Source organism: Trachinotus anak, unplaced genomic scaffold (assembly GCF_046630095.1).
Source record: "Trachinotus anak isolate AG129_WGS33_773 ecotype Australia unplaced genomic scaffold, CSIRO_AGI_Tana_v1 ptg000007l, whole genome shotgun sequence".
NCBI classification, from domain to species: domain Eukaryota; kingdom Metazoa; phylum Chordata; class Actinopteri; order Carangiformes; family Carangidae; genus Trachinotus; species Trachinotus anak.
Window position 1 is genome coordinate 21446238 of NW_027273858.1, and position 22149 is coordinate 21468386.

The following is a 22149-nucleotide window of genomic DNA, read 5'->3' on the forward strand; positions in this document are numbered from 1 at the left end:
AACTGCCCAAAGCTTTTTCAAGGAACGACTCGTCTCTGTGTTAAATCAGAAAATCCTGCTTATATCAAAGAAAATATTTATTTTTAAAGCCAAACATATTTGGACAAACGTTTGCTTACTGCGTTAGAGCGCAAAGCTTCGGTATTTGGACAAAGACAATTACGCATGGGGCCACCTAACAAAGAGGATCTGACAGGGTGAAACCTGTTGTGCGAACTGATAATACAAAGGCTCCTGTTGTGTGTCACAACAATAAAAGCTCGATTTCTTCTTTAATGTGAGCCTGTATCTGTGCGCCATGACATCTCCAAAAACATGTCCACTATCGCCACAACTCAGTGGCGCATTACAAGTTTATAATGTAACTTTACTTTTAAAGTACTTAAGATGAGTAAACTGTGTCGGCAACATGCAGACACGTTTCAGCCCTGGTGAGGGGGAGAGGGGGAGTGTGGCAGAGCTCAAACATGATTTACAATTGCCAACAAAGGATCACAAAAAGCTCTCCTTAACTTTCTGTCTAAATATGTGTTTTGGGAACAATCTGATAACCATATGCTTTCAATAAACTGGACAAATACACTAGTGAGATAGGAGATGGTGCCTTGCTGTTATAAAAGGCACGAAAAGTCTAAAGTAAACTGAATATTACCACTTTACAAATAATCATTGATGCCAAATCCATATTCGGATATCGTGGACAGGTGTGGGTTTGAAGTTGTCAGTCTCTCTCCTTGATTTTTATCAGTGTGCTGTAGTGTCCTGCTTGTTATGCAAAGTATAGGCAAACATAAGCGCCCAGTTGCTGTGGAAATAGCAGATATCGGAGCAGACTTGGTACGAAAAGTGATTTAACAATATTTAACAATAAACTGAGTAAGCTTCAGAGCAGGTGATACCTGCCCGGTTCTCCTGATTAATACTTCCTCTACTACTTCACTTTACAGTCTCTTTTGCTTATTTATTAAACGAAATCTATTTATTATTATTTTAGCAAACAGAGGTACCAGGTGGGGCTTTATTTTCGTCTTCAGCTTTTTGTTTGAAGGACGTTTTGAGGGGGGCAATCAAAGTCCAACAACTCGCTGACCAGATTGTTGTCATCCCAAACTAGCAGCGCAGCCATTCAATGTGCCCCCCTCCTCTTGTTCTCTCTGGCAAAGAGCTGCTGGGAGAGAAAAAAGAAAAAGGAAACTTCTTCAAGAAAGGAAAAACATCTTTAAAACATTTAATTGCAACCCGGATGCCATATGTACACCTCTTGTGAAACCCCTCAACAATGTGACTGCCTTTTAGAAAGTATGGAGTGCGCCTTTGGAGACGTGTGCGCTTTTGGAGAGGTGCGCGCGTCGTGACCAGAATGACCCCGAGCACACTTATGACAAGACGTAATTCACTTTTAATGTGCTTTGGAGTTTCCTTTCACAGGCAAAGCATTGTACCTCTCACCTCAGCTTTTGAAGACAGTGTACACCAATTACAGTGGAATAGCTGTCCTTTGGAGGCAGTTTGTCTTTTTGTAAAGACTGAGGGTTTGAAGAACGAATAGGGCTGTGGCTGCAAGTCGCCCGCTTTCACCCCCTAAACTAATGCAGAATGTACCTTCTGTCTTCTGACAGGTTGTTTACAAAGCTGAATTTAGCATTTATCAGTGGCTCTTGTGGATAAAAAGAACAAATGGGCATTTTCTGTAAATGGATGAAGTCCTCAGATGAAATCCCACATTAAAACTTCTATAAATGTGTAAGTTAGCCAAAAAGAAGAAGCTCATATAACAAGAGGTCTTTCTTGTGGGGCTTTTTTGTTTGTTTGTTTTGAGAGTTTGTCTGAAGTGACATCAGTAGATATGAACATAAAAAGAGACTTGGTTACAGTTGAGCATCACCATCTTATTTCATTTTTCAGTACTCTGCACTGACACCGAGTGAACCCAACATAAACGACCACTGACTGCTAAGAATTCATCCACAGGTTATTTTAACTGTAATTTTAAACCCAGAGGACACACTGCAATCTTTCTCACAACTCTGGCAAATCAGAGTAAACGCTGAAAACATTGGAAGAATTGGTTGTTTGCGGAAGAGTGGGAGCCTTTGTATTAAAATCACAAGCAATTGTATTTAGCTGAAATGTACAAATTTTGAAAAAAAAAAAGTAACAAATAAAGAACTTAATTTAGTTTTTCCCCTCTGTACCACAGGCTGAGCTGACTGACTATCAGTCATTGTCAAAAATATTGGTCCATGCATTTTTTATTATTATTTGATGAAGTTCTTTGGTAGTTTGTCATATAGGAATATTTACACTTTTTGTGGTGGGTCAAACTGCTGTATTAATATCAAAAACGTATATGCATTATAAAAGTAGAGAATCTGTCTTAGGTAGAAATAAGACTCGTGTCTGCAGCATCTTTGTCTTTAGCACAGTGTTATTGCAGTGCCCCTGCTCGGCTGCTCTGAGGCGCTGTTTTCACTCCTAAATAAAAAACAACATTTCACGTCATTAAAGTAATACTAATTGATGCCTTCACGTAATGTAGGAAATGCGGAAACTATAATTAGGATAAAGGTGAATTGTGAATGCCACGGAGTTATCACCGTTTTCAAAATTCAGAACATCACATATTCATGGCTGTCATTTCAATCATCCATGTTTTTTACGCAACAGCACTTGGTTTGTCAATAAACATCAATTTCACATGAAAGAGTAGCTCAGACGTAGTAGGTCTATACCATAAGATACATCATATTCATTGCTATACTTTTTTCCCAGTAAAACTATATATCACTGAATGATAATTTTGAATTTGTTGGATACATTTAGGATCTAAGTATTACTGTAGCCTATGGATTGAAAAGAAAATGTCCTACTTCCTAGGCTAAATAAACCATTTCAGAAGAGTAGGATTATGAGAAAAAAAACCAAACCAAAACAAAACAAACAAAATCCCATGACCACAAAGATTTAAATCGTTCTACTCTTCTTAGCTTATAAAAAAGTTGAGAAATTGAATTTAAAGATCAAATAATTATTTAGAAATAAGTATATAAAGGACTTGGTCTAATGACCTCTGTTTATACTGTATTTGTTATTACTATCCTGATTGATCGATTTGACTGGTCTGGTAATCGTAAGTTACGATGAGTCTTTGAACGCAACATCAGCTCTCTGCTAACCCATCCAGTTGTGAGCGTACAAAGCTGCGCTGCGCCGCTTTCTCAAACGGGGGATCTACAGGCGCCGCGGCGCCTCACGAACAACAGGCTATCGCGCACTAAGCCCCATCCACAGCAGGTCAGGTCTGCACATGCGCAGGCGGCGCGCATCTACTGCAGGCCGCTGGCTACTTCCTGAATCTGGGTTAGCTTACTGCCGTGTGTGATAGGAGCATGTAGAGGAGCAGCTGAAGACTCACAGCAGACTGCGGGAGGTCACTTTCCTGAGGAGCAGACCACAAAAAGAGGGTTTTCGGAGAGAGTCAGCCTCGACGACATGGATTACTGGGTAGGTGTCGCCTCACTTTGGTCTGTTTTGGCTCATTACCTACACTGCGAGACTCGGGACAATGACAGCGCTGCTACAAGGCGCTCGGAGAGGGGAGGACTTGTTTATCGGGACTGAAGTGAGCCAGTGACCCGACTTGTTTCGCTCTCTGTGATGCTCCAAGTCCACACACAGCGAGTTTCACTGTGACCTTTGTTATCAGAGCCTTACGTTACAGAAGAAACACTTAACCTACATTGATGCTTTGACCCCTTGAAGCGGGACAAACATGAGATGAGCCACATTATGTTTTCAGACTATTATAATAACGCAATAAAAGAAAGCTGCCTATGCATAGCTACATGGTATGATTTTATTAAAGCAAAACCTGATTTATTTTATGATAAAGTGTCTGCTGGTGGAGAGCACCCCCCTGTAAAAGCTTTAAAGCTACTTCCTATTGTTTATTGCAGCACCCACTGTTTAAAATTAGAGATCCTGTTCAACATAAACCTGGAGGAAGTTTAAACAAAGCATTTCTCTCTGTACTGCGACCAGAGAGCTGCTGAGATTTGAGGGGTTTTCCTTAAAGCAGCACAATCAACTTTTGTTGATAGTAGACTCCAGCAGCAGATATAGACAAAAGACTGAGCACTAGAGGGCGGCTCGCCTGACACACATCTGCTGTCAGTGCAAAGTCAACCTCCAGTCTGTCACCGTGACTGGACTCATCAGGATCAGAGAGGGAGGGAGGGAGGAAGAGGAAGAAAAAGCTTGATTTTGAAATTTTGAAATTTTGAAATTTAGATTTTGGTCCTAAAATGTGAGTTCATGTCATGATGCCTCAGAGGCTCTGCAGGGCAGCTGAAGAGAAGTTTTCCATACACCACAGCTGTAATTATTTCCCCCCTGAATCTCTCTTTGACTACAAGCAGCAGTGATGTTGTGCTCAGAGTCTGTTTTCCCTTGATGTATCCAGGAGCAGCCACCTCACACCCAGTACATTTCCATGAGAACATGACCTCCCCTCTGAGACAACAAAAGCTCTCCTTACAGAATAGTCAAATGTTGTATGAGGGGGAGCAAAGGAATGGGCGTCCACTGCTCCAACAATGAAGGAGGACAATGCTGGTACAAGAGTCTTTGTGTGAACCCGGTTCAAGTTTTCCTGAGGCAAAGATAGCACTGAATGGGTTTTGAAGCAGTGCGGGTGGACCAGAGGGCGAAACATGGACAGAAAATGTGTTGGATAAAAGAGAGAGAGGCCTGGACATGAAGGGGCAGACGTGCCTTTTGCACATTAGATAACACAATTTAATCTTTTCTTTATGACACACGTGTCCAATGATCACCGCGCACCTGTGCTCGACATTTCCGTGTGAATATTGTCCCTACCATGAACACTCAAGTCAGGCCTCCTGAGACGACACATGTTAACGGCTTATTTTCCGTTGCTTCCCACTTGCCTCTGTGCAGCTGATCTTGCCAAACCTGTATGAGAACATGTTATCCAAACAGGCAGGTATGACAGCTGTGCTCCGAGCAGGGGGGGCGGACTCCTGTGTCTCACTGACAGCCCTCACACAGCCCAAACAAAGCTTCATTCACTGCAAAAAAAAACCAAACAAAAACTCATTTTCTCATCATGAAACTCTGTGGATGATGCAGACTGAAATAAAACCTGCCATCCTTTGAGGTTGGAACAAAGATGGAGAAACCTTCCAGAGACAATAAACACAGTGTTTCCTTTATGCAAGGGGAGGTTGCCTCATTGTACTATTATGGGATGTTTATGTCAGACAGCACAGATTGTGATTACTTAAGATACTGTCTTTTGAACCTTAAGCTCTTCTCCATCTGATTGTGGCTGAGGTGGTATCACACTGCCTGCTATTGAGTTGTAAAAAACACCACGGGGGAGAGATAATGAAAAGATAATTTCGCTGCACTTATGAAACGGCCTTCGTGACTCATTTCCTCTGATTTAAGCTTAGTCAGACCTGCTCAGACTGGAATCATCACATTCAGATTCCCTTTAAAATACTTCAATATTTATTGGTGATCATGTGATCTGAGAGCTAAACACACAGTGTGGTTCTGTGTGTTTCAAAGCGAACTTCCCTTTCTTGTCTCAATCATGCTTGATTGCAAAACAACCCCTCAGCTGGCTGGATGTGTTGTGGCCGGTTTGTGCAGTGGGCGGGGCCTGGTGATAGTGGTCCACTCGGCAGAGAGCGTTCCCTCAGTCTCACCTGGGGGACGAGGAGACGGCTGAAAAACTGAGCAGTGTTAGTGTGAGGAGGAAACTGAGCTGTGTGGGTCTCACAATGTCTTTTGATGTAAGTACTGAAGTTTGTGATCTGTGATGGTATCTGGTCACCAGGTTGTTCTTCCTGAATAGTGAGTTGTCAGAGTGTTTTTCTGTGTTCATCTACTGCACATCAAGATTTAGGGCTCGACTCGACTTTTATATGGATAATCAATCAAATCAATTTCCCTGTAAAGGGACAATAAAGATACTTTATTTAAAATCTTCATGATTATTACTGTAATTTAACATCCTTATATCTGGACATAGATTTTTTATTTTATTTTATATTTTTGGGGCATTTATGTCTTTTAATGAGATAGAGACAGTGAGAGATGGACAGGAATTATGGGGGAGAGAGAGGGGATGACATGCAGCAAAGGGCCCAGACTGGATTCGAACCTGGGCCGCTGCAGTTAGGACTGTGCCTGAGTGGTACACACTCTACCAGGTGGGCCACCGGTGTGCTCCTGCACTTCAATTCATAGGAATTGAATCTTTAAACCTCTTGTAAAAATTCATTGAAACTGAGTCATTGCACCATTTTGACAAAACAGGTCAAACAATGACAAACTTCCATCATCGCACTTCCTCATGTTAATGTGAGAAAATATTGATGACACATGTATTTGCAGTTACAAAGTGTTTTACTGTGAACATGAATAATGTGCTGCTGCAGGGTTTGACATAAGTATTAACAAACTGTTAGAGATCAAACTTCTTCTTTGTATCAAAATGTTGTGTGTCTGCACCTCAGTGTTTACAGTCAGTTCAGTTGTAATCCGTGAGTGTGTGTCTGTGTGTGCAGAGTGCCTTGGAGGTGTATAAGGAGATGGTCCTGCTGTACCTGCAGGAGGGCCGGCGACAGGTCAACCTGCGCTGTGCCGACCTGGAGCCGTGGCAGATTATCGGAGTGACGGTCATCACCACGCTGGGAGCGGTCTGGGTCAAAGGCTTCCTCTTCCAGCAAGAAAGTAATCTTTCACACATGACACACGGGAACAAAGCAGGTCGGCTGCAGGCTGAACCAGACACGATAACACATGAGATGAGCTGTTTAACTGTCTCCTAAAATTGTAGAGGCCATGTTCACAAAGCTTTTTGAGTCAGGCTGTAATTTGCAGGCACATTCACTGAAGTGTTGACATCAGGTTTACCCTCTGGTGATCTGCATGAAGTGTGGTCTGAGCAATGAAGCGAGCTGCTTTTTAAAGTTCCTCTTGTGCTCTGCAGTTAGTGTCCTCAAGTTCAGTACTTGTTTCTCTAGTGTGCGCGACTGAGAAATACCTTCAATCAACAAGACTTTCTAGATGTGCAATCAGTCAATCAATGGTTGAATTCCTCAGCAGCAGGGTCAGCTCCACCCGTCGCGCTTCACCTCAGAGAGTTCAAGTTGGTCAGAGCGGGGAAGCGCGCCTGAAACTCGCTGCACGTCTCCAGAGCTTTCAGGGTCAGGATAAAATGCTTTGTCAATATGGCTGCGATTTTCGTGGCACACGTCTTGTCCTCGCTTGTGATTATAGGTCAGAGTCAGCTGTTTAATATCTTGTGGTTGAGTGTGTGCCAGCGTTTCACCACAGCTGCTCCTTTTTTTTTTTTTTTTTCCCTGTGGCTAATAGGTCTCACATCCCGAATCAAGAAGCAGTGCTTTCGACTCATCAGAAAAATACCCTTTGTTGGCGTGGCAGTAAGTATCAGTGGTGAATCTGTTCCTTCTTTTCCCAGCAGATGTTCACTGACTCTGTGTCTCAGACTCCTGTGAGTCACTCTTAGATGACTGAGTACAGCATGCAGAGGGGGGAGGGGGAGGAGGGGGGGTCAGACCTTTGGCACACTTAACATCATGCACTGGTGATAACATTCGGTTACTTCTGGTCATTATGTCACCAGTGGAGAGCTCGCTTTCAGGCTTTATCAGAAATTTAGATTAAAGGCTGATAACACATGGACATGTTGTCACGATCAGTCTGAAACACACATCCTTCATCTTTATTCCATTTTCCAGCTTTACTGTACTGTTATTTTCACTGCATCCAGAGACAGTTAATAAAATCACTCTGTCCCCTCTTCATGGCAGATCCAGAGCCAGCTGAACAAGGCTTTGGATGACATGTCTACCAGTCTGTGCACGCTGAAGGAAGGGATGAGCTACACTAAACAGCTGCCATCTAAAGGTCTCTCTCAGAGCCAAGTGCTGGACAAAATCAGAGAGTACGAGACTCTGAGTAAGTCGTCATTCTTTCCTCAGCTCGGCCTCGTGCTTCAGTTCACGTCACAGCTGAGTCCCTGCAGAGTTCTTCTGACCTTTTTTGGAGAAAACCAGTGATTTCTGAAGAGAGGGTGTTTTGTTGCAGATGAGGTGCAGTGGGAGAAAGGATGTGTCTCGGGTGCAGTGTACTGGGGCGATGAATCCCTGACCAAACTCCTGGTGAAGGTTTGCATCTTTGTTTCTCTGGACTTTGTATTTCAAGCACGGATCGTCAAGGTCGAGCCTGAATACATTTTGGCTTTAGTCACAGTTACAGGACAAAGTTTTTTGATTTTTTTTTCTTGTGTAATTTATGAGAAACAACTCCTGCTTGTCCCTTAAAATGAAACAACTGCCACCCTGTGTGTGTAAATATTTAGACATTTGAATGTTCTTTTGCTCTCAGGTATATGGAGATTTTGCATGGAGCAATCCACTCCACCCAGACATCTTTCCTGGCGTACGAAAGATGGAGGCAGAGGTTGTTAGAATGTCTTGCGCTCTTTTCCACGGCGGGCCCAACTCCTGCGGCACAGTAAGTCACCGTACAGTCAGTCAGGAAACACTGCCAAACTGTAGGTGGACATATCTGACGCATCTTTACTTCTGCTTTGTCCAGGTTACTTCAGGGGGAACGGAGAGCATACTGATGGCCTGCAAGGCGTACAGAGACATGGCGTATGAACGTGGTGTCAAATACCCTGAAATGTAAGATGTTTCGTATCAGGCTACGTTCACACTAATATGTTTTCATTTTAACATGGTGTTTTAAATAAAACAGTTTCCATCCAGACGAGCGTTTTAGCTCCAGATCTCTGTCGATCTCCATCCATACCTACACACCTGAAAACACACGTGACCGTTCATGTACACTGGGCATGCACGAGCCGGTGTAAACAGGAAGCAGCCTGCAGTTGATTAGTTGCACAAAATACTACGAAGGAGGAACAGCAAAGGCAGTTGTAGTGTTAAAATGCTGAATTTAACTGCACAACAGCTGCTAGCAAACACAACAAGGTCAGTAACGCTGACTGTAATTCACTATTCGTGTTGCTTTCGCCACTTGTGGTCAAGGCTGATGAGACCCAGTCAGGGAGCGACAGATGGTGTCTGCGTCTTTCTATAGATCTCCATTTTTTGCCCGTCCAGATTGAAACGCAGATACTTCAAACTAAAACAGGTCGTAAGGCGTAAACATGTGGACGTAGCCTAAAAATGGGCCTGCTTTTTCCTTCTTGACTGTGTTCTCCACGGAAGTGTCCTAACTCATTCATTATTTTCCGACAGTCTTGCGCCTGTGAGCGTCCACGCAGCCTTTAACAAAGCAGCACATTACTTTGGGATGAAGCTGGTTCACATTCCCCTGGACAAGAAAACCATGAAAGTGGACGTGAAGGTGAGAACACAGAGTACACAGAGAGGATGTGCTAACTAAATAATAAATTGTTTATAACAAATAATACATTTTATGTATAAGCACCTTTCAAGATGCCTAACAAAGGGAATAGAACATTTAGAAGCATAAATAAGATAAAACACAAACAAGATAAAACAATATATGAATGAATGAAAATAAAAATAGATATGTGTACATATATACACACACACACATACTCATATATACACAAAAGTTTTTTTTTAAAATGCATAATGTACATTTCACAGGACACTAGGACAAGCCAGGCTAAATGAATGCTGTTCTCACACATCAGTTCTTCCCACACTGTTTGTTCTCTCTCCAGGCTATGAGGAGAGCCATCAACAAGAACACAGCCATGCTCGTGTGCTCGGCGCCTCAGTTCCCTCACGGAATCATGGATCCCATTGAGGAAGTCGGAAAGGTCGGGAGTGACAGATTTTTCCTCCTAAATATGTTGTGAAATGAAAACAGGGAAGTCAGATCTGTGACACTTTCCCTTGGTGTGTTCCAGCTGGCTGTGCGCTACAACCTCCCACTGCATGTGGATGCCTGTCTGGGAGGTTTCCTCATTGTCTTCATGGGGAAGGCTGGTTATCCACTCGCCCCGTTCGACTTCAGGGTAAAAGGTGTTACCAGCATCTCTGCAGACACGCACAAGGTAAGGAGTGGCTGTTTATTCCCATCAGATCACTGCTTCTTGTCATTTTATTTACATTATTTTTAAAACCAATAAACAAGCCTGACAAATAAATTGTAGCTATTTTATGATGTGTAATTCAATAGTCATGAATTATAAAGTTTTATCTCATATGTACCGAAGCCATGATTTTATGGTTGTTTTAATACAATGTGTGTGTGTGTGTGTGTGTGTGTCACATTCCTCTCCAGTACGGCTACGCCCCCAAAGGTTCCTCTGTGATCCTCTACAGTGATAAAAAGTACCGTCACTATCAGTACTTTGTAGCTCCCGACTGGCAGGGGGGCATCTACGCCTCACCCTCTGTAGCAGGCTCCAGGCCAGGGGGAATCATCGCCGCCTGCTGGGCGACCATGATGCACATGGGAGAGAGCGGATATGTAGACGCCACCAGGAAGATCATCAGCACAGCACGCAGAATCAAAACAGAGTGAGACTCTCAGACGGACACCGACGTACACACAGACAGTACAGTTTATCCTGTCAGCTCTAAGGTTCATTCATCTTTTCTCTCGCTGACAGAGTCCAGAAGGTAAAAGGAGTGTTTGTGTTTGGGGATCCGGAGGTGTCCGTGGTGGCAATGGGCTCAGATGTTTTTGATATTTTCCGTCTGTCGAACGCTCTGACGTCGAAGGGCTGGAATCTGAACACACTGCAGTACCCATCCAGGTACACGTAGGGACGGTAATTTAACAGATTTAATGGTATAATAAATATCCATAAGTAACCACTAACAACTGTGTGATCTCCTCTGTCACAGCATCCACATCTGTTGCACAGTTCTGCACACCCAGCCGGGGGTCGCCGATCAGTTTATCCGTGACGTCAAAGAGCAGGTCGCCATCATCATGAAGAACCCCAAAGAGAAAACCACAGGAATGGTGAGATAGCTCTGCCCACGCACTCGACAAATTCACATCTACTGAATACACAAAACCACCTAATTAGGTACCAATACAGTCTACACCACAGCTCAGCCATAATGAATCACCTTCATCACCATCATCATCATCATCTCACCTTGACAAAGTTTATAATGTTCAGTTTCTTTTGGAATTGTGTGAATTCAGTCACATGCTTATTACTGAGGTCACAGGTATTGATTATACTAAGAGGTGTTTGTGTGCAGAATATTAGAAACACCTTTCAATATAATGTAGACCAGTGCAACAAAGTCACTAACTATGACCTCAGTCCTTAAATGTATAGTTGAAACATCACTGTTTGTCAATAAAAACTGAACATTACAGACATTAATAATAGTTTATGACAGTACAGTTGCGTTGGATTTCATCTGGCAGCCAATGGTGCTGTCAACACAAAAGTGCTGATAGCGGTGGAGTCAACAATAGAGTAGAATGGGTTAGAATAGAGTCAAGAAGGGTGGAGAGCAGAATATGAGTTCATAGCGTTGGTCAGCTGTTTGTCTTCCTTGAGTGCTGACAGCGCCTACTAATTATAATACCTAATGTAGTGGACACTGAGGGTACGTTCACTACACTGGTATTTGATTATTATCCTGTACACTGTAGCTCTGTATAGGAGCTGAAAGACTTAAAGTTTTATTTTGCTGACAACAGCCTCATCACCAATTTTATCATCCCAAACAACATGGATATAAAAAGAAACTGCAACACTGAAAGAAACTTTCAGTATGACACTGTGCAAGTTGTTTTAGGAGAAGTTCACGCTTCAAAAATATCACTGTTTTAAAAAAAAAGCTGTGAAAAGCCTCTGTGGTGAAATCTGTTCTGGTCACAGTCTCAGAATGAATATCTCACTGTTTGGCTCTGATGCTCCACAATCACACAGTGTAACCTGTTACATTTACATTAACATGTTGCCTTCTGTCTATTGTCTATTACAGAGCTAACACATAGTAAATATATTCACTCCTGTAGTCAGTTTATAGTGCAGACTCCTCCTCAGCCGATCATCTGTCATTAAGGCTGAACATGAAATCAAACGGAAGCTGTTTGTACATGTGGCGTTTTGTTTTCTGCAGCACAGGCCGTCATTTCAAGTTAACACAAACTGCATGTGTTGTTGTGGGAGTTGGTTTTAGGTGAAGGGGAAACTCCACCTGTGAATGAAACGTTATCTTCATCTGAATATCAGACGTGAAAACAAAGGCCGCACACAGAGTAAAATCCTGCTGAAAAAAAACAATCCTACTGGAGGATTAAAATAAATCCAGAAATTACAGTATAACAGTATAAATAATTAATTTTCACACTCATTTTTCACTCACTGGTTTAATTTCAAACAAGTCTGGTTTGGTCTTGTCTTGAGGCTAATACAGGGGTGTGCCCTTCTCTGTATTATAACTCCGTCAAATCTAAACACACAGGCATGATGCACATAATTTTAGGAAATCATTATCCCTAACGTCCATAAATCCACTTGGCTGACTTGTTGTAGCTCCAGCATTTGGTTGAGAGTCATCATGTTTCCTCAGTATCAGAGTTTTGAATACAGACTTGCACTTACACAGGACTTTTCTAGTCTTACTGTCCACTCAAAGGGCTTTACAATGCTCGCCACATTCACCCATTCACTCACAAATTCATACATCACACCCCTACACACACTCATACATAGGGGCAAGATGAGGTTCAGTAATCTTGCCTACTTCAACACGCGGCCTGGAGCAGCCAGGGATCAAACCACTGACCTTCTAATTAGTGGACCACCCGCTCTGCTGCTAATCCACAGCCGCCCACGTGGTTTTCTAGTGATAATCATCTGCAAACTGCAAACAGGACCTGCTGACATCACACGTTTGCTGTTTCTCTCCTGACAAAATGTAAACAAATATGGACCAAAGAAGATGGAGCTCATGTTTTAGCCTACAGCTGACTCACTGACTCCATGGCAACAATATACTTTATGCTTACAAAGCATCATGACAACTGTAGCTCCAAACCTACACCATGACTGTGTACTACTGTGTCACTCTCTCTCTTCCTGCTGTTTCAGGGGGCGATCTACGGCATGGCCCAGTCCATCCCCGACAGATCGATGGTGACAGAGATCTCCAGAGGCTTCCTCGACTGTCTCTACAGCACCGAGGTACCCAAGACAAACACCAGCCACATGAACGGCAACGGCAAAGCTCACTGAAACAGGACTGGGCCCCCCCGTGGCCCCTGACCCCCACCGCACGCAGGGAAACGCGCTCGTCTCCTCCCAGAGCTCTGAGTTAATCACTCAACGGTTGCCTTATCTTGCATACCTACAGCATACAGAAAACACGTGCAGAGATCTGTGAAGCACAAGCCATCGTCATCTTAATCAGCCCAGACGGAAACCGCTTGTCACACTGCGCCTAAATGGCCCACAGAAGAAGAGACTGGTTTTAGTCTTTTTAATTTGATTTTCCTAACGTCCTAGAAGTGTTTGTGTGTTATTTTATTTGTTTTAAATGTTCATTTCAATTTTAGCTTTTGTTAAATGCACATATCTGTCACCATCTCTACTGATTTCACTGCAAAACCATTCAGTTTTTTGTTGTTTTTTTTCAAACTCCACAACATTTCAGCATCACTGCTTCAACATCTGTGATGACTCAGCAAAAACCCAGACCACTAAACGCTTGTTAGAAACGCTGTGCTGCCCTCTAGCATGAAACCTGAAGTACTGCTCCTGACTGTCTCCAAATGTGGACGTCTGTCTGTCGATATCATGTAACAGCTCTCTGGAGAAAAACAGCATTTTAATGGGAAAAAAAGCACTGCAATGCCCCGACAAGAACATATCAGGTTAATCTGTAAATCACTTGAAACCACAGTTCTCAGATGTTATAGTTTGTCTGTCAGCATGAACATGTTTTTTCTCGTTTGTTAGCACTTAACTTTGATGATATTCTTTCTGTTTTAAGCCTGTGGTCCATCTGCAGTGGTTGGATGTGTAGACAGAGGGAGAAGGATTTGGAAAGTAGGAGATCTGAATGTCATTAATATTCAATAAAAATGTCTTTAAATTAAAATAAGGGAAAAGTTGTAACCAGGGCAGGAATATTTTTTAAAAGTGGCTAAAGATCATCAGCCTCTTTGAGTTGGTGAGGAGACTTCCACACAGTGAATTAGCTCGTAAAGTAAAGCAGTGACAGACAGGACTGAAGGCTGTCTACTGTATATTATCAAGTAGCAGACACTCAGTATTTCCTCACCTGTGTACTACCTTATTTTAAACACGTGTCTCCTAATTCAATCTACCTCAGCTTCTACTCTAATGTCATTTATTCATCCACTGAAACACATTCGAACAGGGCGACCGTTGTTTTTTTTCCATTTCTAACATAAACTTCACAATGTTAGGGCATTTGACAAACTGTAATAAAGAGGAAACAGATCCACTGTGATGGAGCTCTCCAGCCGGTCTGAATGTGGATCTACAGGATTACGTACACATTTACTAACAGGCTGATAACTTAAAGCATACTGTAACACCAAAAGGACCTTGTGTTGTTCTTTTTGTTCCATGTGCTTTCCTAATATTGCTCGTTGATATTGTGTATTTCCATGAAATTATTTCCATGTTTGTGCAATATGTAACTTTTCTTTTTATGAATGAGACACAGGGGGAGTGCTCTACTATTAATGTTTAAGATGCGTTGTTAGAGGCATAGTGTTGAAGCCTTCTTGGTGTGATTTAACCATGTGTGTGACCACTGGGTGTTTATTAATCACTTAATTTGTGAGTCTTTTTTTGTGAGTTGTTTGTTTTAAAGAGATCAGACATGAATGTATTTAGGTTCCTGTTTTCCATCTTTTAGTCAGCGCCTGGTTGAAAGACTGACGCTAGACAGAGGACGTAACACCCCACCCCACTAATAACTGAAGCTCACACCATCATCCGTGTCCATCCTTTAATACTGCGGCCAGTGACAGGATGTGGAAACTCATGTCTGTGCAAAAAAAAAGAAAAAGACTTTTTTAACAATGACTCATCCTGTTTGCTTTGAAGAAATATCCTCAAAAAGTGTGACGATCGAATGGCTAAGAAATCCCTTGAATAAAAACTTTTATTGCAAATTCCTGTTCAAGCAGTAACTTGACAGTCATGACTCAGCAAAGTAGATTCTGTAAAAGTGAATGAATAATCTGTCCTGGTTTGTATTCTGGTGCTTCTGAGTGTTCACCTCTGTGCCTCCACAGGTTTAACTCATGACAACTCTGCAGTTTTTCTCTCTTAACATCATCGGGGATTTGGTATCAAAACGCAGAGGTCATTAAGGTCCTCTGCTCTCTCACACGAACACAGGGAGGACAAAACTTCACTTTAAAGCAGCACCTCCCAACCTTTTCCAACTCAGGGCCCACCTAAAAATGCAAGAAATGTTGGTGGCCCACAGCCGACCCCATAACAATACAGAGGCCATATAAAACCTTCTCAGAGTACTTTTAATGATAACAATGAAGCTTTTGCAATGAATATGGTCTTTGATTTTTTTTTTTCGGTCAGTTTTTATACCTTTATTTGATTGGGAAAGTGGAGAGATAGTGTGGAGAGAAACGCAGCAAGGGGTTGCACCAGGGACCTGCTGCTCAGGGCTCATTATGCCCATATGTATGCACCCCAACAACTCTAATGTAATGTAATGTAATCTTTGAGCGTGTAGTCAGACTGAGATAGCAAGTGGCGACAACATAAAAGTTTGCATCATTAGCTAATCACAGTCAAAGGCATTAATACAAGAAGAAAAACTACGAAAGAAGTTTTAAAATATTTTTAATGCTTTAAAGGGTCATTTCTTTTTAAAACATTTAAAAACATTTATATTTGTATCACTTTTTTTATTATTACATTTTTTCATCGAAATTGTAATGTTATGCAAATGTGTTTGGCCCACTTGCAATACCTTTGTGGCCCACAGGTTGCGAACCACTGCTTTAAAGTATATTGTAGTCCAATTCAGCAGCCTGTGACAAACACAACCTTATGTCAGGCTTGTAATATTGAATTTCATAGATTTTGCTTCTGAATGTACGAGGTTTAATTCTGTGCATCTTTGTTTAGCCGATTCATTTTTAGCGAGGAGGCAACTGCTGGTTTCTCTTAGCAAATGATCCATAGCAAACACTGTTAACACACTCTGAGCAGTTAACAGTTAACACAGCAGACGGTCTGCAGGGTTGTGTTTTCAATAAAATGGATTCAGTCAAAGGGGAATCCATTTCTGGTCATTTTTCAATTATGACGAGACATAGAAAACAACTTTTTTACTGAAAGTACAAACACACTTGGCACAAAAGACACGCGAGACAGAAGGACACGTACCACTGTGAATGTTATCTGGTTGCTGTGGAATTACTTGAATCATTTAATGTGTAAACATCATTTTACCACTTCCTTTGGTTAATAATCTCATATTCACCATGTGCAAAAACCAACAACAGCATATTTTCAAAAACACATCGGACCCTTTACAGATGGCTACATCATCCATGATGAACTGAGAGTAACTGGTTCATTCTCTGCGGGTTCTGTAGGTCACACTGTCAGACTGGAATGAATATGAAGATCTGTGATGTCCACCATCAGTCTTCCCTGTTGAAATCAGCATGTCGGTCACATCAGAGACGCTTGGTCGATGAAGGTGGCCAATGTGATGTCACGCTGGGACAAGCCCCCACAGTCATGTGTGCTGAGAGTGATCTGGACCTGAGGGGGCAAAGGAGAGTGGACCAGAGACTGTGACTCTCATTAGAAGAAATTTGTTTTATTTTTATGTTGAAAAAGTTGTGACCTCAGCATAATGTGGACTAATGTTAAAATCTGAAAATATCTAAAGAAAACTGAACAGAAAATGTTTTAAATCAATTTTTAAAATCTGAATTACATTTATAGTTTAGGAAGTAGTATACTATACTACATACTAAGAGCGTTATGTATTTTTTGGCTTGTTTTTCCGGTCACTAGGGGGCAGTAAAACAAGCTGTACACATATTATCACCTTAGCCGTTGATGCAAGTCATTAACGTTAACGTGTGGTTGTTTACCTTTTTGCTTACTGTTTTTTAAACACAGTCTGTTGTTTACGCTGCTTCAGCAGAGAGGACAGAAATCTTTATTCAGTGTAAGCATCTTCACCACTTTATCACTTTATCTTAAACATTTTTTCCCCCTTCGGGAACTTTTTTTTTTCAAAGGCTGAACTAGTGTATTACTACGCTCAACCACAACTACCGAGCGCACTATGTTACTCCGCTGATCAGCCGTTTGACTCAGACAGAGGTGTGCCAGGGTGCGCTTGTGCGTAGTAATCGGTAGTAATACGCCAGTTCCGCCGAAGTGAGGGCTGTTACACTTCAATTTATACTAGCTTTTCGCTCAGCTTCTCTCAGCTTCTGTGCCATGCTCCTGACTGCTTCTCCAAACTGGCAGCGGCGGATCCGAATCTACTGCAGGTAAATAAAACAAACCTCCTTCAACCCCACGTCAAATAACTCTCACTTTAAGCCTCAAATAGCTGGATTACACACTAATTTGCCTCAGTGGCACAGGCCCCTGTCATTGTGTTTCTGTCCACCTGACAAAGGGCCCTTCTTTTTAGCTCTGTTTTGGTCCTCACCAACTCCTGAGGGAAATATCTGAACTTTTACCACCTGAACGTCCCACTACTGTCACCAGATTTCTAGCTAAAAAGTGAACCAAAACAACAAGATAGAAAAAAAACTTTTCATAGCCCTTTAACAGTTCATGCAGTCATTTGGTCCAGTGTAAATGTAAAAAGAGTACAGCAGCTTCAGTGAGTCATATTGAAGCTTTATCTGCTTTAGGTGAAAGACACATCTGCATTTATAAGGGAAACAGCTTAAACACTTCTCTGAGGTGATGTCTAGCGAGCTTAACATCATGCACCTGTGTGATCTTGTGCATTTTGTGACAGCAGAAAGTTGGCTTTGTGTATGTACACATATATATATGTGTATATATATATATATATATAGATCACATTATTTAAAAGATGAATGGATGTGAAGCTCTGGTACATAGTGACAGTGCTGGGCTCCTCCTTGCTGTGATGTGATTAGTCTCATATACCTTGTTGTAGACATTGAACCACTCGGGATGATGGTCCATCTTCTCTGCTTGTAGAGCCACTCTGGACATGAAACCAAAAGCCTGGAACGAAATAACATCATGTCCTCAAATCATACTGTACATTACATACAGGAGCTGGTGGGTATGTGGGGTTTGTGAGTTTGTGAGTTATGATACACTACGAACCTGATTAAAGTCTTTAAAAACAAACTCTTTGTAGATGGCGTCCCGCCCTACAACCTCCACCCACTGAGCGTTGCGTAGCAGGGGGAGTAGGTGGGTCCTCTCCTCTTCAGTCAGACTCTGTATCTTACCAGCCTGGTAGGACAGAGCAGGGGTAATAGTGCATTTTAGAGGGGCAGCTTCACAAACACAAACTGTGATTGGTTGCACAGGATCCCATCTGGAAACAATGAAAGGCTGCATTCCTGGTTTAAAAAACTGGCTGGTTCAAAGGTATGTGGTGGGAGTGGGAGGGGGTGGGGATCCTTTTTGGTCATTCAGTCCCTAATCCTGACACATGATGCAAGGTCACATGTTTTTCAAAAAGTCAATTCATCTCATTTCATTCAGCCCTCATGACCCCGACTCCAAATCCAAACTGCACTGTCAACATTTCACAACATCGCCTGAACAGATTCAACATTATCGCGGAGGTGCTTTTGCAGGATTTGTCCTCAGATGAGTGGTCATGCTTACACGCCAGAGGAGCAAACAGATGCATGACCAGAGCCTGGAACAGAGAAATGACATCAACAGGTATCATAGCAACGCTCTAATCGGCTCTATCTGTGGAGTGAATGGGCAGCACACAAACAATACCCACTGAATTAAACCTCATCTATTCACCACACAGTGAGGCTTAATGCACAGACACACGTCCACAGGGAAATGTGCTTATGTCATTCTCGTCCCTGCAAAACTACACTGACAGATTAACTTAGTGTTAAATTTACTCTGCGTTTCTCCAGTAAAACATCATCTAGTGGTGTTTTCAGAAAATGACATTAGGTAAATGTCAACAGGTGTGTGAGGTGGGAGGCAGGTCCGACACACAATGCAGTGTGAGTTTGTGTACTCACCATGTTTGCAGAGTGTTTTCATGCACAGAGGAGGTTCAGCTCCGGCTCCAGCTCCCTGCAGCACAGAGGCAAATCTGCCGTGGCAGCCAGGGGGAACTGGAATGAAGCCTTCTGACACATGAGCTGTGGGTCCTGCTTAGCTGCCCCCAGTGAAGCCTGAACAGAAATCCCCACTGCTGAACAGTCACACAGCCACCTGTCAGCATGGGTTTAATCATAAACACTTATCTGTTGCACAAGGCATGCATGAGGCCAGCTACTGTAGCAGCACAAAGGCCAGTGAGGCAGTGTTTACTGTGTGATGAAAGGATATAGATACACTCTTTAATAATCTATTTTATGTGTGTATATGTACACATATTACACATGAATTTAAACTTCAGAATAAACGCCCACATAAATAATGTATCTATTAAAAAGGACAGCAGATTTTAAAGCAAGCCCCGCTCTTCGGCGGAGTGGAGTTCATGTCAAAGGTTAATGAGGTGCTCCTGAGAGAGCGCCCCGCTGAACTCATCTGTCACGCCGAACGCTCAGGGAAATGAACTGGTTAATGAAATGAGGAGAGGAGAGGAGAGGATGTGACAAGTGATCAGCATTTAACAGTTGGCTGGATGGGGAAATGAGAATGGGGCTTTAGTGTTTTGGTTATAAGGGAAAGTTATAAAATTCAGTAATTTGAAACAAAACCATTAGATTGGAGTCAAATAGAGGTGCAAAGTGGGTTTAGAAATGTAGATTATGTGTGACTTCTACACTAATACACACACACATGCACTTCTAAGCTTTTTAAATTTGAGAAAAGTTTCCATTCGGTCTTGTTTTGATTATCATTCCTTCCACAAATTATGACAGTCCTTATTGATTATTTTTGCCCCAAACGTGATTCCAAACATTAAAAGGAACCACGCCTGGCTCTGCCCTTTGACCGTCTTTTATATAGGTGTGAGAGTTATAAAGATGAGCCGTGGCTGTTTTGATAGTAGAAACATGGATCCCAGGATACTACTACAAGCAAGTCTAACATTGTTAATCTTTGTAGCCAGCAGCCATGGACAACACTTAAAATCAGGTGAGTCCAGTGTGTTTGATTAGTGGTGGATGTGGCCTGGGGACAAAATGTTCCTGTAGCTGCAGCTTTACATATAAATCTACCAAAGAAAAGTCTGTACATGTGAATCCAAAACATTTTTGTTCTCTCTTTAGCTTCTCGTGTTAGTGTTTGCTTCTCATAATCAAGTTTAAAATCTGATTATAGCAAATGGACATGTCAGTTAATCCGTAGTATCGATTCAGTGTTCTGATGAAGATGTGATACACCCTCTGCTATCTTGTATTTATGCCATATAAAAAGCTTTGTGCAGCAGCTGTAAATCATCAAACCATTACAGGGCCCCGTCTGAAAATGGACCAGGCTTTGTTAACATTTCACAACCAGCTGACAGAAGAAGTGCAGCTTTTCTACACGTCAGATTACTGCTACAAGGTAAAGAACAAACAGTGGACTGTCTCTGTTCGTATCTCCACCACCTCCTCTACTGTATCTCTCCAGGTTTCTCTGCTTGCTAAGACATGAACAGGTCAATAAACTTGGATATATGGATTTATCAGTTTTTGGGAGATTCATAATGATGCACACAGAACAAAGAGGATATTGCCTTACATACAGAAGAAGTCAACAGTGTATATGTATGGTGTCTATCCAGTCACGACTAAAGGGTTACACCAGGGATTTAGCATTGGACTGTCTTTAATTTAGGGACTCACACGGGACAAGAAATTAAAGAAATTATGGTCAACATCTGTGCATCACACCCTGACCTTTAGTTCCTAGTATAAATCAGAAACACTGGATCCCACATTTTCCATAATACAACGCAACAGCCCATGATTAGACGCACTCTGCCCATTCTGTGAAACCCAACATATCCAATTTTTGATTTTAATTCAGTTTTCCTGTTGAAAATCTGAAGAATCAAGATGTGAGCTATCATCAGCATTAATGCCTCAGATTTTATAAACCTCCCTTCAAACAGTATATTTCCAACAGATGTCTGCACTTAGGACAAGTAAACTGAGAAGAGCAGCAAGTAAATTTAAGGATGATTAAATGCACAACTTCTTTGTATTTTGTATGTAATTTTGCTTTTCTAACATATATACCAGTCATTCCCAACCTTTTCTGGCATGTGACCATTTTAAATAAAGTTAATAAAGTTAATATCTACTTGTAAGGTATTTTTTTCTTTTTTGATTGTTTTAATTGACAGGATTTTAGAGACCTGGGGAGAGGAAAATTTTAGGAAAGCAGGAAAAAAATCATTTTGCAGAATAAAAACAAACCTTTTTCGCAGCTTGAGTAGCACATTGTCTTCAGTGAAGTCTTTATACTGCCCTGCACATTGTCTATTTGCACCTGTGGCATGTGTACATTTTACTTATATTTATCTTTTTTTTAATCTTAATCTTTTTTCTCCTAATCCTCATTCTTCCTCTAGTCTTTCAGTACAACCTTAGGAGCAGCTAAGCCTTGAATCCTTATACTCTGAATCAGTATGACTCCATCAGATTTTCCTGTAGAACTCTTGAGGACAACTGTCCTAGACTGTGGGCTTTCTGATGGTTTGACATCCCAAATTTTTGAGTGTAAGGTACATTTAAGTCAGTGTTTCTCCTCTTTTTACTTCTCAGTGTGTGTACCAGCGCTTGGCCACAGTGAGACCTGACAACAACAATGCATCTGTGGTGATCAGCACTAGATTCACATTGACTCTGCAGGTGGAGTCATGGACCCGGAATGCAACTCTTTGCAGGTAACAAGTTTAATATTGAAACAAAGCATCAATAACACTAAACCAGCTG

The 22149-nt window shown here is 41.9% G+C and overlaps 3 protein-coding genes across 12 annotated transcripts in view; 2 read left to right on the forward strand and 1 right to left on the reverse strand.

Annotated features, from left to right (window-relative positions):
• The first annotated feature begins 3341 nt into the window (after nucleotides 1-3341).
• Nucleotides 3342-15192, forward strand: sgpl1 (sphingosine-1-phosphate lyase 1). 2 transcript variants are annotated; one of them, XM_071481390.1, is made up of 14 exons: nucleotides 3342-3504; nucleotides 6600-6765; nucleotides 7411-7478; nucleotides 7869-8016; nucleotides 8146-8225; nucleotides 8446-8574; nucleotides 8659-8747; nucleotides 9327-9435; nucleotides 9782-9880; nucleotides 9971-10117; nucleotides 10348-10586; nucleotides 10679-10825; nucleotides 10917-11037; nucleotides 13136-15192. In XM_071481390.1, the coding sequence occupies exons 1-14, from the start codon at nucleotides 3493-3495 to the stop codon at nucleotides 13277-13279; spliced, it is 1698 nt and encodes a 565-aa protein (XP_071337491.1). In that variant the 5' UTR covers nucleotides 3342-3492; the 3' UTR covers nucleotides 13280-15192. The 2 variants fall into 2 exon arrangements, with proteins under 2 accessions (XP_071337491.1, XP_071337492.1); XM_071481391.1 differs by lacking the exon at nucleotides 3342-3504 and adding an exon at nucleotides 5675-5822.
• Nucleotides 15193-15872: 680 nt separating this feature from the next.
• pcbd1 (pterin-4 alpha-carbinolamine dehydratase/dimerization cofactor of hepatocyte nuclear factor 1 alpha) lies at nucleotides 15873-19454 on the reverse strand. The gene is made up of 4 exons (XM_071481396.1): nucleotides 19288-19454; nucleotides 18392-18523; nucleotides 18206-18286; nucleotides 15873-16822 (listed from the first exon to the last, which is right to left on the reverse strand). The coding sequence occupies exons 1-4, from the start codon at nucleotides 19288-19290 to the stop codon at nucleotides 16730-16732; spliced, it is 309 nt and encodes a 102-aa protein (XP_071337497.1). The 5' UTR covers nucleotides 19291-19454; the 3' UTR covers nucleotides 15873-16729.
• The window catches only part of LOC139623283 (heparan-alpha-glucosaminide N-acetyltransferase), a 28502-nt gene continuing 23536 nt past the window's right edge, over nucleotides 17184-22149 (forward strand). For 3 of the 9 annotated variants that reach the window (XM_071481381.1, XM_071481380.1, XM_071481385.1), the window contains exons 1-4: nucleotides 18534-18964; nucleotides 20231-20359; nucleotides 20679-20773; nucleotides 21979-22100. In XM_071481381.1, coding sequence (XP_071337482.1) covers nucleotides 18784-18964; nucleotides 20231-20359; nucleotides 20679-20773; nucleotides 21979-22100 — 527 coding nt within the window. In that variant the 5' untranslated portion in view covers nucleotides 18534-18783. Of the gene's footprint in view, nucleotides 17238-17427; nucleotides 17569-18522; nucleotides 18965-20230; nucleotides 20360-20678; nucleotides 20774-21978; nucleotides 22101-22149 lie in introns of those variants that run through there. The other 6 variants (XM_071481379.1, XM_071481387.1, XM_071481383.1 and 3 more) reach the window with 6 other exon arrangements.